At 43.6% G+C, this 18,333-nt stretch overlaps 2 protein-coding genes across 2 annotated transcripts; one reads left to right on the top strand and one right to left on the bottom strand.

Moving 5' to 3' along the window:
- Positions 1–1,680: 1,680 nt before the first annotated feature.
- On the bottom strand, positions 1,681–4,824 carry phb (prohibitin). The gene is made up of 7 exons (XM_053443393.1): positions 4,703–4,824; positions 4,092–4,188; positions 3,442–3,603; positions 3,146–3,288; positions 2,928–3,044; positions 2,739–2,834; positions 1,681–2,629 (listed from the first exon to the last, which is right to left on the bottom strand). Exons 2-7 carry the CDS (start codon positions 4,174–4,176, stop codon positions 2,417–2,419), a joined length of 816 nt encoding a protein of 271 aa, XP_053299368.1. The 5' UTR covers positions 4,177–4,188; positions 4,703–4,824; the 3' UTR covers positions 1,681–2,416.
- A 1,035-nt stretch (positions 4,825–5,859) lies between these two features.
- On the top strand, positions 5,860–13,615 carry si:busm1-163l24.3 (uncharacterized). Its single transcript, XM_053443367.1, has 6 exons — positions 5,860–5,966; positions 7,834–8,063; positions 8,470–8,573; positions 9,090–11,753; positions 12,873–13,081; positions 13,187–13,615. The coding sequence occupies exons 2-6, from the start codon at positions 7,880–7,882 to the stop codon at positions 13,257–13,259; spliced, it is 3,234 nt and encodes a 1,077-aa protein (XP_053299342.1). The 5' UTR covers positions 5,860–5,966; positions 7,834–7,879; the 3' UTR covers positions 13,260–13,615.
- Positions 13,616–18,333: the final 4,718 nt, after the last annotated feature.

The following is an 18,333-nucleotide window of genomic DNA, read 5'->3' on the forward strand; positions in this document are numbered from 1 at the left end:
CTGGTTCTCCCGTTCAGAGCAGACAGGGCACGGCGGCGCGCGCTCCCGCTGGGTTTAAATCACGGATTGATTAAATAATAATGTGAAGACTCTGAGGGCCATTTATCCTCTCATTAGAAAGTCCTGATGATGTACTTACTTTAGTCTATTTTACTACGATCTCTCACAATTTAATAATCTCATTTGACTTTATTATTTTTTTCATAATTCTTGACATTGGGCTAATAGTGGGACTCTGAGGACAATTTATCCTCTGATTAGAAAGTCCTAATAATCGTAGTAATTTAGTCTATTTATACTATTAACTCTCACTGTTGAATATTATCATTGTACGATTACATTTTTTTTTACTTTATTCGTTTTCCTAAATCTTGAGATTTAGCTCATAGTGGGACTCGTAGAACAATTTATCTTATCATTAGAAAGTCCTGATATTGTTAGTAACTTAGTCTACTTTTTGTATTAACTCTCACTATTTAATATAATAATTTTTGTGTTTTTTATATGTATTATTTTTCACAATTCTCGACATTGGGCTCATAGTTGACCGGAATTCACAAAACAAATAAACCCTAATAATTTTATTGATTGCAAGTTTATTAATTATCTGTGTAGTTTCCACAATGATGGCTCGTCTCTTTTGTAAAGTCAATAAATCAGACGTATTCATCAGTATTATTACATCATTATTGTTTTGCTTGATAATTGATTTCTAACAAATTACTTTTGTTGTTTGACCGACAGTCAAAAACTCAAAGATGTTAAAAACAGTGGTTATAACAGATTTATATTCAGAGTTTATAATCTTGTGCATGTGAACCTTCTCTTAAAAATTATTTCAACTATTATTCAGTTATCAGGATTGTTGACAGTCAGTTATTGGAAATCAATCATTTAATTAATTAGTTTAATAATTTCAGGTTCTAAGCACTGACCATGTAACTTACAGTGAGGAACCAGGACCCTCCAGAGGTATGTTGACCACGGTCATATACTTCATTGAATAGATTTGTTTTAGCCTTGAAGCCACTAAGTTGTGTTCGGTGGAAAATAAAATATTTTTTTCTCAGTAACCATTCAAATAATGTCAGTTCTACCTTTGTTTGCTTGTCACTTCTGGGACAATGTAAAATACATTGGATCTAGTTGGATGTTGAAGTTCCTGTTGCACCAGACAATCTATGTTGAATTGAACCTTATCAGCGTTTTTTGACGAGTAAGATCTAAAATGAACCAGCGGAGGAGGGCTTGAAAATGTATATAAAATTAATATGAATTGTTTTGATCTTTAACTTTACTTTAACAGTGGTAACTGCTTACTGTCTGAATATTGTTGCAATGTGTATGAAACACATGGGGGCTTTTACACAAATAAACATCCAACCTGTAAAGATATTTGAATTGAACTACATAACTGAAAACATTTAGGATTTACTCTTCCCAACTATCTCCATTTTTCTAAAGACAACACTACAAAACTTGCGCTGTGTCATCAAAGCCAATGATATACACTTTTCACAATTTTTGAAACATTGACTTAAAAGTGAAGCACCACTAATAAGTGCAACCATCTGCTTGTCTGGCATTTTAATAAAAAAAGAGGATGCAATAATGAGGCACCCTCATGTGGTGACAATTAAGATTACACTCAAGGTCTTGAACAACAAGCATGACCGCTGGTAGGTAGAAAGAAAATTTTATTAAGCTGAGCCATTTGTGAAACATTGGTCGTATTACTGTCTCAGATGAACCAAAGAAACAGACACATCGATAGAGAAAGAAAGATCATCATCTACTTTTTGACAGGCACATTCCAATTGTCAGCGGGTGACAATATGATTGAATTTGCTAGAAAGCAGATAAATGTCAATTTGTATCCGCCTCGGAAGTTAGGACAGAAATTAATTCAAACGAATAAACAATGGTTTATCAATCAAGTGTTTCAGCACAATAACAGAGTAATTGCATTCATCTTTCATAACTTATCAGCTTATCTTTTAAAGCAATCACACTGTTTTCTCATCATGTAAAGATCATTGTTACTTTCCACACATCCAGTACTGTAAATCTGACACAATGGAGCAAGACAAATCTTTAGAGAATTTACTGCTTTGTCAATTCTTCTCAAAACAAAGTACTATGTATATAATATATGTGGGTTAACACAGATTGAGCAATTAACCCCTCTCCACTTCCTTACACATGGATGGACTTCATAAATGCATCCCATCAGTCCTCTAACTTTGTCTCCCACCGTGCTACTATCAGCAAAACCCAGTCCAGAGTTGGTTAGAGAAAGAGTTGGAGGAATGTGTGTGAAGTTGGAAGAGTCAGTCAGTGAATCCTCCAACAACCCCTTCCATGGGCCGTGTAACAGGGGGAGACAGCAAGAGCGGGGTGGACATGCAAGATGTCATCACTGGGGCAACTGGAGCAGCGTGCCCTGTCCTGGGGGCAAGTAAGTGACGTTGCGTGAGCGGGAGAGCTGGAAGGCGATTTCTTCAGCTGCCTCCAACTTACGTAGCTCTACCAGACCATCACCAGCTTCCATTAGGGAATTGGCGATGAGCAAGGCAGCTTGGGAGTCTCCCTCTGCTGAGATGATGGAAGCCTGCTTCTGTTGCTCTGCCTAATAACAAAATATTTCAAGCTCAGATATTTCCCCCTCAACAGGAACTGCCTACAAACTTTTAAATGCACAAGTAGTATAGGGGTGATATGCATGTTAAAAATAATACCTTTTCAACGACAAAACGGGCTCTCTCTGCCTCCTGCTGAGCCACCTGCTTCATCTCAACAGCCTCTGTGAATTCCTTGCCAAAGGTCAAGTGTGTCTGACAGAGCAAAATGCAAACATTTCCACTGGTTAAAATCCCATCAAAAATATAAAATGGACATTGTAATAATATTTGCAAGCAGCTTCATACCAGTGAAACATCATCCAAGATGAGGCCGAAGGTGGAGGCTCTTTCTGTAAGGTCCTCGCTGACCTGCTGTGACACGAGCTCTCTCTGGGTAATGAGCTCTCCAGCATCAAACCGAGCCTTTGAGAAAGACCCCCATTAGTTTAAGTCGTTTTTCTCTTTGTATTGTCATCAAAAAAACTCAGTCTGTTTGTTACTCTCGATTGAACAAGGATACTCACTACTACAGCCTTCAAGACCTCTGTGGTGATGGATGGTAGCACCCTCTCGTCATAGTCCTCACCAATACTAGTGAAGATGCGGGGCAGCTGGGTGGTCACCGGCCGGAAAAGGATACGCAATGTGATGTTTACATTCTGCAGATCTGTGGGGTGAACAGTTCAAATTAAGTTCAGTCACGTTGTAGTTATATCCTTAAACAATTAGGACAGTCTGCTGATTTTTTAAGAGACTCACAATGTGTATTAAGCAAATGCAGGAGATAGCGGGGAAATGACTAAGTAGCTTATTCATGTACCTTTACTGCCGGTGATGACAGGCACGTTGCGTGGACGGGAACGGCAATCAAAGATGATAGGTTTCTGAACCCAGGGGATGATGAAGTGAGTCCCTTCCCCAGCAACAATCTCTTGCACTCCTCTGAACCTGTCGAAAATCACAGCCCGGTGCCCTGCATCCACTGTGGAGAGAATGGACAATTACTCTCTCTGCCAAACAGGTTGTATGTATAGCACTCTAGTTGGGTGTTAACTGTTTAATAGTTTATAGCTCTATGACTGTCAAACGTTTGTTGAGAACTTTTAGAATCACAAGAATTACATTGTTGAGGAGCTATATAGCTGTCCAAATATCTATCATGGCTGCTATCAGGTTTTCTATTGACATGTGTTATCGTTTTATTATACTGCAGTTAACATGCCGTATTCACCCAAACTAATTGACTGAATAATACAGTATTTATATCACTGGCATTAGAATAAGCACAGTAATAACAAAAAATAAAGGGCCAAATTTAATAGACTCATTAGTTAACCCTCTCTAAAAATGGGCTTGAAAAATCAAACGATTTATCATCACATGTCAATGTCAATCAAATGATAGAAAATAGGTTTCAGGCTCGCATCTGTCCAAAACAAACCAGTACGTGTCCAGTTTACCAGCACTCACCATTGTAAAGGGCAGAGTTCACAACACTTCCACCGATGGCAAGGGCCAGCCCCAACTTTCCAATGGACTCAAACAGCTTGGCCATGATGACAGCAACCTTCAAGGTGATGAAGTAGAGAAGAAGACAGAGTGGTTCTATTAAACCTTCCTCCTACAAACTGTGAACCGCTCAGCAGTTTTGGACAACACACGCCTTTGGGAAGGCAGGTTAAATCCCCTCTACAAAAAAGCAGTTGGCTTTGGCCTTGGACTGACTGATGCCAAGGCTGAGGGCGCTAGCTAGCATTAGCTCCCCAGCTAGCATCTAACTGCGGCCTCTGGAAAGTAAAGTTTAATAAACACACTACTGTAGCTTAGAGAGGACCAATTAAATACTACGCACAACACTCGAGGGACATAGTAAAACGAGCATGAAACGAGTGTCGGCCGTGTACGAGTAGCACGCCGGGTGCGCATGTTACCTCTTACATATGAACGTACCCAACACTCGTGATTTAACGTTATCTACACAAAACATGAGAAACAAACGTCTCCTGTTCGCTTTATAAGTGTTGATACGCAAACGTTTAACGATCGGTGTAAGAGTTTCTACTGCAGCTGTCGTAACTCACCTCAGATCCTCTCAGATGTGTGTGACCTCCACCGGACACGACGTACAACACATGAGGTTTCCGCCTCTCTGCGCATGCGCACCGGATGAAGCAACGAAGCCTCTGATTGGACAAAAGGCAAACTTCTTCCTCTACGGCGTCCGTGTAACTGGGGCACACCCACTTTAATCACGTAGCACTGCCACCTACTGTGTCTGACTAGACATCGCATGCTCCAAAGATGAAGTGACTGCTTCATTGAATGAAGAAATGAATGATTAGATAAATAATCGCTCCATAACCCGATCAGTATCTACCATTAAATCGCTGTAGGCCACTTAAATCAATCTTAGTGAGTAAAATGACTGTATGAGATGTTCTGCTTGAAATTACCTTTTTCTATTCATTATTTTATTGTATATCTCTACTTTGTGATTCTAATTTGAAATGGAAATTTGTTAATTTCCATTCACTGGAGCCACTGAAAAATCTGTGGCCTACACTCATGGATATATATCCATGAGTGTAGGCCAAATATATATATAAAACGATATCTATTGTAAATTGTATAATATAAGACCTTATCTTATAATACATACATGCCTACCCTCGCTCACTGCTCTGTGTGCCCTGCACCAGATGGGTCAAAAGTAGAGGTTCAATTTCCCTACCTGCATGAGTGTGCCTGTGCATGTGTTTGGGACTAATAAATGCATCTTAATCTTAATCTTAATCTTACATAGCTGATGTGTCGTAATTAGAGCTCAACAGCATTTTTCCACAAGTAAAAATCATCATCAGCTGTAATATTGTAACAATCTAATGTGAAACAATGTTACATGCCTTTACTTTTCAATACTCAGTAAGATATCATAAATTGTAGAATAATACACCAAAACATAATAGAATACAACACTATGCAATAGAATACAACTTGAGATATTTGTATTACATGAATACAACATTATAATTACATTACCCTACACTAACCCTAACCCTTTTTTGAAATAAAGAATGTGCAACTTAATCAATTAAATACAAATTTTGAGGAGAAACATTTTAATAATTAGTGTCCTCTGAAGGAGTTATAAAGTATAAAGTAAAGTGGAAATCATCAAGCAGAGTTCAGTGATTGAACACGCAATAGGAGAAACAGCACTCTGTCTCCCCCTCGCGGTGACACAAAGAATCACAGGACAGGCTGTAGTTTCACTTTCTTCCGGTGGTGTGTAAAGTGTGACGGTCTGTGAGAGATAGAGAGAAACCGCCCGCGAACATCTATAAGGTCAGTATAGATGAACAATCTGACAGATGTTTGTAATCGATTGTCACAGGGTCTGCTGCAGACACACACATCGTGTAGATAGATCGACAGATGAACTGATGTGTGATTTTTTTTTGTCCACTTCCGTGACTCTCTGCTCTGAGTGCGTTGTGTCTTTCCCTGTTGTGTTTCTATGACAGCCTGCAGAAGTTAACATTTAACATTAGTCGCATATCTCGCATGTTTGGCTGAATAGAAACTTAGTGATTAAAGCGCCAGAGTTACAAATAAGTTTTGATTGCCTTAATATAAACACACAATCACAACAGATGCAGCTGTGGGGGGAGTTTACGCATAGTTGTTGGTATGAAGATGACCGAACGTAAACTGAAGGTGGGAAGGAGGGGGAAGGGGCGTTAACTTTACCACCTGGCACAATCTGCGCACATTACGCACTATTTACGCACAATTTACGCATTTAACCAGGGCTGCACAACATGGCCAAACAATGCAATAATAGGAAATTGTTGATTTTTTTCCCCAGAGTGAAGGATGTGGTTTTAAACTCTTCTCTATGGGCAGAGCATGATAAATACTTAATCAGATAAACAGAGTAAAGCCAGATCCAGCACCCCATAACCCTTTGATGCCCAAGCTATGCAGTCCCTTCTAATGCACAACATGGGTCAAAAAAATTACCCGTAGAATTATTGAACACAAGATACAACTACATATAATCATAATCACAAACACATATAAATAGGTACATAAAGCAATAAATTGAAGGTATTTAAGGTTCTAATGGAAGATTCATTTTTTGTGTAATTACGATAATAATTGATATTGTTGTATTGCCCCGCCCTACCACACAACTATTAGTCGTAAGCTGCATTTGCACTAAAAGAGGATGTTGTATTAGAGTTAGTGTTCTCAGTGACTGTATCCTGGATAGTAATGCTGGATGGCTCAAAAATATCTTGCAGCTAAATACTGACAAGTCCGAGGTAATGAAGATGGCCCCTGACACAGTCAATACCTGCACCTAATGCACCTGGATTCTCCATCCCCTCTATCTAAATGTTAGAAGTGATTTAAAGAATGCTAAGAACTGCTACCTGAGTTCCACAGTGAAGGCCCTGCTCACCAGTCCACAGTCCACGATGTGGACTGGAGGAGACTGGGCCTTTTTTGTCAGGGCTCCCGCTCTTTGAAACAACCTCCTTCTGACAAACTCCTCATAATTTCTTTTATAGACACATTTTTATAGGTTTCTTTTTTCATACTACTGATCTTACCGATTATTTTGATCCTATCAAAGGTTTTATTTGATCTGGTTTATACTTGTTTATCCTCTGTTAATTGCCTCTAATTGTTTCCTATTCCTTTTTTTTTTGTATCTTGTAACTGTGTTTTGAAAGGAGCCAGTTTCTTGCGTTTTTTTTCTACAACCCAGAGCAAATATCTGCTCTTGGAGCATTAATGTCAAATATCAGCCTCCAGATCTTGACATTGTCTTCTCTTGCTAATGCTTTATATCAGCGTCAGATGAACTGGAGGAGACACATTCATAAAATTTGAGTTGGAGAATTATTTGCTCAGAATGTCAATTTTTATTTATTGTAATTGGCAGCTGAAATTGAAATCTCATGCTGATGTAGTGACAGAGAAACCCCCAGTAGAGGGTGTCACATGATCAAATATGTATTCCTTCCTATTTGCAAGGGTGGGGTCCTACATGTATGCCTGCCATTAACATTTACAGCTTCTCTAAGAAGCATTGTGCTTTGTCATTTATATCATTTTGTCAGGTTGATGTTTACACTCACCATTCCTGTTTGTGGGTGTGTGTGTGTGTATGTGTGTTTGTGGGTGTGTTGCTTCCTTGCAGAAAGCTTCTCCCTCACAGAAGCCAGTGGCTGTGTTCCTCCCAGCAGATGGCGAAGCGGGGCAGGATGGTGAGGGTGTGCGGTCTGCCCACAGACATTAACGGTGACAGACTGACAGACAAGCTTTTTATCCATTTCCTGAGGGCCAAGAACGGGGGCGGGGAAATAGACTTCGTCACCATTGTCAAGGCAACACCTGCCTCTGCCCTCATCACCTTCCAGGACAGTGAAGGTCAGTGGGGTCAGGTCCTGTGCATGTTTGCGCATATGAAGTGTGTTGCTGGGTGTCGTTTTCAATTCAATCTTGCTTTAGAACCGTAAATGTTTTTTTCTCATATGCCAATGAAGCCCATTTGAATTGAACTGAATTGACTGGTTTGAAAGTACATAAACACGCAGGTCTTAAGGTTCGGCATAAACCGCTCCATTACCTTTCAATTTAGAGACTCCAAAAGAAAGTTGCAACCAATTCAAAGCAGCAGCAATAGTGAGGGATTGCACTGTGTTGGCTGTCACCAGTGATTTACACTGAGCTGGAATGTTGGCAATGGTCAATGGAGTGGCCAATGGTTAAAGCGCTTAGTCAGGATGCTTCACAGACTGAGATTGATTTCCCTCTGGTGACCCCTCTCACACAGTGGCACGCAGAGTGGTTCAACTCAGCCGGCACGTTCTGGAAGTGGATGGGAAGATGTATAAACTCACTGCAATGGAGCATCAAGAGGGCCTGGAGCCAGACAAGGTATGTGTAACGATAGAATACATAACAATTCTTCATTATGTCATATATTTTGTTGACCTGTGTATGTACATTTTCCAAAATGCTTCCAACAATGTTCAACCCCACAGAGATTCCCATTCATATATTCATATTTATATTTATATTTATATTTATACATATTCCACAGATGTTGAATTTTGTTCAACTTTTAATTGCGTCATATCCACTTTACCCATGGCTTTGCCCATCACTGCTATAACTTCCAGGGCTGTTTGTATTAGTCACTAGTAACGTATCATGATTATTGACCTCTGTTTATTGTGAAATCAACTTTTAGACATTAACTCATCCATGATGATGATGTGCGCCTTAGTCGCTCATAATCAAACAAGATCTTTGCGATTGTTTTGAATAAGAGACGCCGAGCAACCGAAGTTACACATTGTACGTTTTAACTAGAAAGTTTGAAAATGTAAAATTCTGTATACTGAGGAAAATCCATGAATGATTGTTGTCTGTCTTCCTTTGTGATCATAGGTCATTATAGATTTATCAGCCACTGTCAACTGCAGCCAGCTTCCTGGGGGATTACCGGCGCTGAAAAACCTCATCAAGAGCCACGCTGATGTCGACATAAATTACGACGCAGAAGAATTCTGCACGTTGCGTGGCGCCTACTCGAAGGTCCAGGCTGCTTTGGATCAAATACTTGGGCATCCTGCAGGCCCACAGTCACCACACAGGGACTCAGGTCAGCCTGATCCGACTTGCTCCACGGAGTCTGCTCAGCCCACAAGGAAGTCTCATAATGAGGGGTCAGAAAATCACAGTAGGACACCCAACTGGCAAAGAACACAAAGCGAGACAGAGAGACCCTCAAGCTCTCATAGAGACCTGATGCCCAGTGCTTATAGCGGTGAAGATAGCGGCAAGGCTGAGGGTGCAGATCTGTGGCATTCTGGGAATCCGACTGCAGCAGAGGAGGACTTCTCTCTGATCTTGGATGCAGACATGTTCCAGTATCTGCAGAAGCACTGCTGGACAGAGTACCAGGACATCCTCAACCTGTATGGCGTTGAGGTGGTGGATATGACAAACCAAGGGTTGACTACACTGTTTCTACAGGTTACAGCAGAAGTGAGGGAGGATGGTCAAGAGCGGGAGCGCCTGGCGTTGGCACAAAAGACATTAAGTGGACTTTACCAGGAGAATGAGACCAAGATCCGTCGGGCTATGCTCCCTAAGAGTATCCTGTCCCCCAGGCAAGGACTGCAAAATGCGATAGAAAGCTTAAAGATCAGACTTCCAAAGCTTCTCCTGAACGAGGATGACAGAAATATTTTCCTCATCGGGAGCAGCAGTGACATATCTGAAGCGAAGCAGCTCCTTCTCCTGGACCTAGACAAAGTGAACGCTAAAAAAGATGATGTAGCCAGTCTCCTTAGACATTCCTCTTATGATTCAAGTTCATTTACTCCTGAAAATAAGGTGGGAGCCACCACCATGCGGTCCGCTGAAGGGTGTTTGAATGACAGGCTGGAGAGGTCAGACGAGGATGAGAGAAGAGCTGAAGGAACCAGAAGGTACAAACTAGCAGCTCGGTTTCGGGATGAAGGGCTGTCCGCCTTAGGCAATCGGCCAACTGACTTCACCTTCAGAGGGCTCTCATCTCCGGGTAGACAAACAGGCACAGGGCCAATTTTAGGCCACAACGTCTTCTCTGAAACGGCAGGGATTCCTGGAGATAGACTCTCCACAGCAATACCCCAAATCACAGGAGGAGACATCTTATTTAAAAATGGAGATTCCTATGCCTCTATGCAGAATAAAATCTCCTTGAACACAAATTTAATGGACAGCTGCTCCAAAAAGGTAACAACCCACCTAAGCAGTCCTCAAACCAGTTTGTCAGGAAGTACTGCACCTCCACCTGTAGAGTCTGGATCCACGTTGAAGCAAGCCAGTAAGTCCACAGTCAGAGCAAGGGGCAGGTCCTCTAGCTTCAGTAGCCCAAGTACTGATGGGAGGGACAAGCTGGAAGTCTACAAGGCAGAGATTAAGGTTTCCATGTGGAAGTGGCTACACATAAAACAAGCCTACAGCACCCGAATGGACGTCCTGACTTCTGACGTCAAGATTAAAGAAAATTCACCTGAAGGAAGTAGTGCGACAACCGTCACCATCAGAGGGACAAACCAGTCCCGAGTGCGTTCATGCCATCTGGGTTTACAGAAGCTGGTTGATTCGGTGAGTGTGGACTTCTCTTTGCAGGAGCTGCACCTGTCAGAGCTGGGCGTCTCTGATCCTAAAGATGAAACTCTACAGGTGTGTTGTGCTGAGGTGCGGAGCCGTTACAAGAAGGTCAGTATCCAGGTTCTGAAGAAGAGCTTGATCCTTCTAGGTCCAAAGCAGGTGTGTTCTCAGGTCAGTGCTACACTGCAGGAGGTGTTTTCTGGAGATGTGGCCCAAACACCCCAACAACAGGACTTCTCTGTCCCATCCACCTCCTACTGGAATCCGCCGCCTTCTTCACAAACGAATGAGGAGCGAAATTCTTTTGAAAGCAATTCTCAGGCGATGCTAGAAAGCCAAACAGGCACTGATAGAGAACAGGAAACGGGAACAAACCATAATAGTGACATCGATGAGAAAGAGCTTATGAATGAACGTGAGAATCTGACATTTGTTGGGAAAAACCCTGTCATTAAGGAGAAAGTGAAAATGACCGGTACAGCAGAGATGGATGGACAGAAGGACAACGCACTAATCGACAATGCTACTGCAGGAAGTATGAGACATGTGAATGGTGGCGGCTCCGTAACTGCCCGCCCTGATAAAGCCATGGGCGTTCATAACACGGAGAGAACCTTGCGTCTCAACCTAAAAGATGGCGTTAAACAACGAACTGTCGAGATCCAGGACAACCCGGGGGAGTCCAGGGCGGGACATGGAGAACAGGGTTACACCTGTTTGTGTGGGGACAGTGGGATGTCAGTGAAGAGAACAAAGTGTGGGGTCACTATTTGCTCAATATGTATGGACTCGGTGCACGCCCACTGCAGAGTTTGTTATGCGGCGGATCCGACCCCTCAGGCCATCAAGGGCAGAATGAGCCTCTCTAAGCTGCCCTTCAGTTTAACTGGTCACCTCAAGGACTCTTCTCTCAAGATCACCTACTACATTCCTGATGGTATCCAGGGGGTGAGTGTCAAACTGTGAGCACTCTGTCACTGAGAACAGCTGTATGTAATAGATGCCTTTTACAGAAACCCCCGCCGTCTCTCTGCCCTTCCCTCACACACAGACACCTTAAACACACTGGTAATACCACTTAGCTGAGTTATCTTTGTTGTGTAGCCATAAGCGACAACTCCAGGAGCAGCCCACATACTTTGGCTACAGAAAGTCTTATTGAAGATGAGGGATTCTCTGTAGGTGAAGAACACAAGTTGTTTGAACTGTTGATGCAGGCAGCTTTGTCAGCCAGTCTATCAAATTGTGTGTTTGTGAGAGGGCCGGGGCTGAAGCATAGGGCTGAAGCCGCCATGCCTGAGGACATGGAGGGGCAGGAGACCATGGGGGACGTCTCTGAATGGTAGATAATGTGGTGGTTTAGGGGTTTAGGTGCAGCATAGATTTGAAAATGAACGAGCAGTCACTGGTCTGAACTTTTTCATGTACATAAATCTCCTGACATTGAGAGACGTCCCAAATAGTTGACACTACATGACCATTTGGCCTGAAAGTTCCAAGGTGGTTTGAAACATTAGAAGGAGTTATGAGCCATGTTAAACCCATGGATGTAGATTTATTGTATACATTTCGTAATAAACCCGATATTAAATCCAGCATTAATGTGGTTCACTACAAAAACTGTAATTTAATTTAGTTTATTGCTCAAAAAACACATTTAAGTGTGCAGTATCTCTAGCAGTAGTAGAAGACTTCTCATTTGGAATGTAGATGTAGATATAGCGGTAACTTGTCTTATATTTAGACTCTTACAGGATGTGAAAAAGCATCACACTAACACCCTTCAGGGAGGCTTATTATTTTCTGTTATACAGGAAATAACATTTCAGTGCTGCATAGGAAGTGAGAGTTTTTTTTTCTGTTTGCATGGCAGAAATCATTATTGGTTTCCGTCCATTGGGTGTTTCTTGGTCCACTGTGATCTGCACCAGGCAACACTTATTTATAGTCAAATATCATCAACAGACTGCATGACTCTATCACATTGAGCTCTAATAATATGTCTTATGCATGGTAGTATTAAGAGGCTTTGGTAATGACTGTGTTTATTGCTATCTGTCCTTTCAGAGTGATCACCCATTTCCAGGAAACCCGTTTCAAGGAGGCGTGTTCGAAGCCTTCCTTCCTGACTGCGAGAAGTCGAGGAAGCTGCTGCCCCAGCTGGAGAAGGCCTTCAGGCGGGGACTCACCTTCACGGTGACGGGCACGGAGACGGGGGCCCGGGTCACCTGGGACTCCATCCCGCACAAGACCAGCCTACAGGGAGGCAAATCAGGGTGAGTGGGTCCGGTTGGAATGTGCAAACAGCGCTGTGGAGTTTAAAGGTCCCAAACACGAGTCCATGAATCAGAGCTGAACAATCTTCTTTTTGTCTCTCTCAGGAAAGGCTACCCAGATACCGCTTACTTGACTCGCTTATCTGAGGTCTTGACCTCTCATGGGATTGAAGCGTAACCAGCCAAATCTCAAGAAGGATACCAAAAAAACAGCAGTGGAGATGTTCTTATGTGTGGTTTTTACACAATGTCTGATGATATGTGCATTACATTTTTTTTAATTAGACAGTTTGAATTCAAAAAACATTCCTGAACTTTTTCTCAGTGAAGAGCTCATTTTGCAGAAATTGATTTTGTACTGTTGAGTGTGAATAGTATTGTATTGATATTCTTTTTGTACGGTCCTGTGTGGTTTTATGAATATTAAGATATATAGAGAATATCATGGAGTAAAGTTTTGACTTTGTAAACTTTCCTTTGCTTCCTTTATTTTTCCTCACAATGGGCAAAGAAATAAAAAAGCACATCTCCCGAGTTTTTTTTTGTTATGCTTTTTTTATTAGTCCTGGAAAACATGTAAGGCATATGGTAACATTACACACTGAAGCGTTACAAGCTCTAGAGGCCATGTGGACAACATGGCACCACGCAGTAAACCCAGAGTCAAGCACAGAAGCAGCATCAATTCAAAGGGTTTAAAAAACAAAGTCGAGACGAGAGAACGAGTGTTTGCAACCACGGGGTGGGAGTGGGGGGGGGGGGGGGGGGGGGGGTGGGGGGGAACAATGCAAAGGGAGGAAAGAGTCGGAGAAGCAGCTTCGAAATCAACCTGTCGGGTATGCCTTGTAGAAAATTACCAGTGAGGGGGAGGGATGTGGGGTGAGTTTCGGAAGCATTCCCAGAGATAGTTAAAGGTGGGTCATGAATGTACCAGCTGGCCGTGACAGTGCCAGTGCTAAAGGTGAGGACAGGGAGTCAAGGCGTCACAGGGGGCAGTGGATTGGCTTCAGTTGGCGACTCGATACGACTAGAAGGGCTTCTACGTGACGACTAAAGTAAAGTGGAAAGAGAAGGGCGAGCTATACACTTCCTCTCCATGGATCCTCAAACTGTACATGACAAGCCCAGCCAGGTTGCACTTTCCTTAGCGTCTCTGCAGGTTGCTGCATTGCAAAACTCTTTCTAAATGAAACGATAGCTGCAGGCGGATGTGGTTGTTTGGGTGCTCGGTGTGGATGAGTGAACGCAGTGGCTCTGTGATTGGAAATGACCCACTGACAGAGCCTCTCCTTTTGCGACTCGCAGTGCTAAAGCTTACATCAAACATGGACGCTGTGAAGGAAAGTCGGCGTGACAGTTTGTGCAGTGAACTCGGTGAAACAGAATGATGTCGCTGAATGCAAAATGAAGTGGTTTCGTACATCACTGTCGTCTGTAGTTCTGAATGACCTGAGAAACCATATAAAAGAGAGAGAAAGAGAATCTCCTCTAAGCTGAATGGTGGGTTGTGTGTGTGCCTGGGAAGCCGAGACAAAATGAACAGTAGCTATTCGAAACACCAAACTCATTGTCTTAGTGCATTTTTTCTGTCCTAAAACTACGAGTGCTAATTGGTAATATCAAATCTAAAATTCAGAAATCACTTTAAAACACTGTTTTACTCCCGCGCATCTCTGAGTCGCTCTTGCATAAGTGTCTGGAATGACTGGGAAACCGTTTCATGATGACACGCTGTGCGTCGCTGCGTCACCACGGTGGAACAGCTCTCGGGCAGCCGGGCCTCGGTCGAGAGTTGTGGGCTTGAGTTTAACCAACAGATCCCAAAGCCCTGACATTAAACACCCGCCCCACTGATTGAGTTCATCTCACAGGCATCTTAGCTCAAACATAACCTGTGGGGAAATGTTGAAAGAGAGAAAAAAATTACGATAATCTGTTTTCCACATGCTGATGAACGCATGCAGTTTCAAATTCCAGATGTTAGAGTGGCGTTTTATCTGCTGTGAAGTGGAGATACGGGGGGGGGGGGGCTTTTTTGGCGGGCTGCTGCCAGCATACTGTCGTGCAGGCCAAGAAGTCTGCGGACACTGCGAAGGGGAAAAACAGCTCTGAAAATCCTTGAGTGATCTGAGATCAGCTGTGAAGCGGAAATGTTGCGTCTGGGGCGAACCGGGGCTGAGCTACGATCAGCCGGCGAGGTGGGATTTTTGCGCAGCTGTGTTACAGAAGTGGCGTGTGAAAACATCTGCTCCCCGACTTGCCATACAAGCCATTCGGAAACAAACTGAAAGAAACCGAAGTCCATAGAGATAAATACCAAGGAGATTTGGGTTTGGATGGATTTTTGCAACGTCTGTGAATCTGTTATTTCATTCGGCCGAAGTTTTGAAGCTTAAACGCACCTTGTCCAGTTCCTTCTCACTGTGACACGGATGTTAAATGCGCAGGAGTCTTCTACCTGTTGAGGTCGACGTGATGCAAGAGCTGGTAAAGCACAGTAAAAGGGGATATAAATATGGAGGGAGGTGCCTCGAATTGAGGTAAGCTGTGGGCAAGGAGAGAGGCACAGTGCAGGCCTACGCTTGAGCAGGACTCCGATCCATCAAAAAACTACAAATTGTGTTAAACCTTTTGTAAACTGCAGCAAAAAATCTGTCAGCACCATTGAGCATTTTGGGATACAAATCTGACACGCTGACAACTCTTTTGTGTTTTCACTTTGTTTCTTCACGGTTGACGGAAACGCATCCAAAAACAGGATTTCCCTTCAGGATATCTTTTTATGCACTGTTAATATTGAAAGCATTGACAGAGGAATATACATACAATTTGGCACACATGGTTCAGACCAACAGAGAGACTTCATCACATTTAAAAGGAGCGCAGGGTCGCCAGGTAAAAGAGAGTATGAGAGCTTTGAACTTTAAACCCTTGGAAAATAAAACAAATAAACCAACAAAAAAATATAAAGAGGTCAATTCAAATAACATATTAAGTAAAACATCCTTCTTTTTTTTTTTTTGTCTTACTGAAAGCGTTTGTTTCTCACATGGCACTCGGAACAGAAGCACCGTCCACAGGTTCACAAAGGGAGCCCAGCAGATTAGAACAGAACACTAACCAGAGGCTGACAGGACACAGTCACTCCCCACACCAGCGTGGTGGTCACACTCCAGCCCAGTTGGACTCTGCCCCTTCTCCGCGTTTTTTACTTCCCCCAGTCGAGGATGGATGGACACTTTGATTCTTAGCTGCCAACCAGGTGAAGTTGGCCTGGACAGGGACTGGCAAGCTGGAAATGAGGGGACCGGTACAACACCAGTGTGTGTTCCTACATGCGTGTGAGTGCTTTTCAGTGAGCTTCAGCAGACAACACTGGGAGGTGGATGATGGGAAGCAGGGGCTGCAGACCTGGAGCAGGATCAAAGCCCGCGTGGGACTGGAGTGTGGCTGCCATGCTCGTAAGTGCATTAAGATCAGCGAGCAGAGTGCAAAAATACTAATACCAACTGTCCTCACAACACAGGCCTCTTATCAGACAGGGGGAGAGATAGAGAGAGAGAGAGAGAGAGAGAGAGAGAGGGGAGGCAGGGCCGGAGCTACATAGTACTGTAGCGTAGGAGTGTGGGGGTGCGGCGGTGGCGGGGGGGGGAAGGGTGAGACTTTTGAAACCTGACAAACGACCTGAGGACACACACACATCTTCACACACAATGGCACACCACACACGGCACATGAGGGAGGCCACTCATGCTAACACAACATCTTGTTTACTGTCTTTTTTTTTTCTTTTTTTACATTTTCATACTGTTTTTTTTTTTACAAAGTCACTAGTCACCATCTGAGTCTCACCACCGAGGCCGGGCTCACAGACAGAGTGACAGGCAGACAGGCAGGCAGGTAGTTAGATGCCTACGGTTTAAGGGTTGATATCCACCCACGGGACAGATTTAGGAGTCCACCCAGTCGGACCTGTGATGAAACACTAGAGGATCTTACTCCTAAACTTCTAACATGACACCAGCCAGGCAAAAGGGAAAACTCCTACTGGCCAATAGAGGGAGCGATGTGCAGTTTTAGCTGGCATACTGCTGATGGCACACATTGTCAATACTAGATTTAAACTTTTACACACAGTTTGGTGGTGGTGCAATACTAACATAAAAAAAAAAGGTGCTTCAACGCCTCATGGATTCTTAATACATTTTACCCCTGATGGAAACTGGTCCCCGGCTCTGACTGCTGGCAAACAGCGCGAGGGAGGCAGGAGCGAGAGACACAGGGAGAGGGAGTCAGAGAAACAGACCACAGTGCCATCTCTGACGAGCCTGACGCCTGTTGCTATGCCGACCGTAGAGAGGGAAATGGAAAGAGGAGGGAGAGAGGGAGAGAGAGAGAGAGAGAGAGAGAGAGAGAGAGAGAGAGAGAGAGAGAGAGAGAGAGAGAGAGAAGGGCAGTGGAGAGAAAGAGGGGAGGCAAAGTATGGACGCCGGCTTGAATTGAATTCTCCTCTCTCTCAGGTCAGGGTGATCGACAGGCGAGCGGCCGCTGTGAGAGGAGCAGAATGCCACAGAGTGCCTCGAGGAGGATCAGGGGAGAAAAAAAAAGAAGAAGAAGTCTGATCCCGGGGAAAAAGAGCTGGTATTCACCTTCTTAACTCGCTCATTTCAGACGCTTCACTGTCTCAGCGTGACAGGGCCTCTTTCATCACATTCAGAGAGTGTATGTTTGTGTGTGTGTGGCTTGTTTGAACAGAAACAAATTCTCCCTTAATTGGCACTGCGCACTTCTTGCCAACAGTTGGTCAGCTAGAAAAATCTGGAGCTAAGGAGAGAAAGGCTCATTATGAGGGGAAATTCATATTCCGCAGCCACTAAATAAACTCCACAGAAATTTGGTTTGGAACGCATGTGTTATGGCACCCCCTTTCCCCCCCACCCCTTCCCGATGCTGATGAAGCCACATCAAAAAAAAAATTCAGGCCCTGCAGGGTTAACACCATTGTCTAAGATCATAATCAAAAACCATGATGCAAACATCTACAGGGGAGGTGGGGTGCATGAGCCAATCACAGGCATCTCTGACTCACTCTCAGTGACATAACTTTGAGCGTTGGACGCAAAGAGAGAGTGTGGGTGGGCGTGGTTCTTCGTTTGCCTGGCCGTCCGTCCGTGTTTGACGCCTGCCTGTGGGTCCGGCCCGTGGGTTGGTGTTGGGGTGTGGGGGTGGGGGGGGGGGGGGGGGTGAGTGTG

The sequence above is a fragment of the Pleuronectes platessa genome, chromosome 16 (assembly GCF_947347685.1).
Source record: "Pleuronectes platessa chromosome 16, fPlePla1.1, whole genome shotgun sequence".
NCBI classification, from domain to species: Eukaryota; Metazoa; Chordata; class Actinopteri; order Pleuronectiformes; family Pleuronectidae; genus Pleuronectes; species Pleuronectes platessa.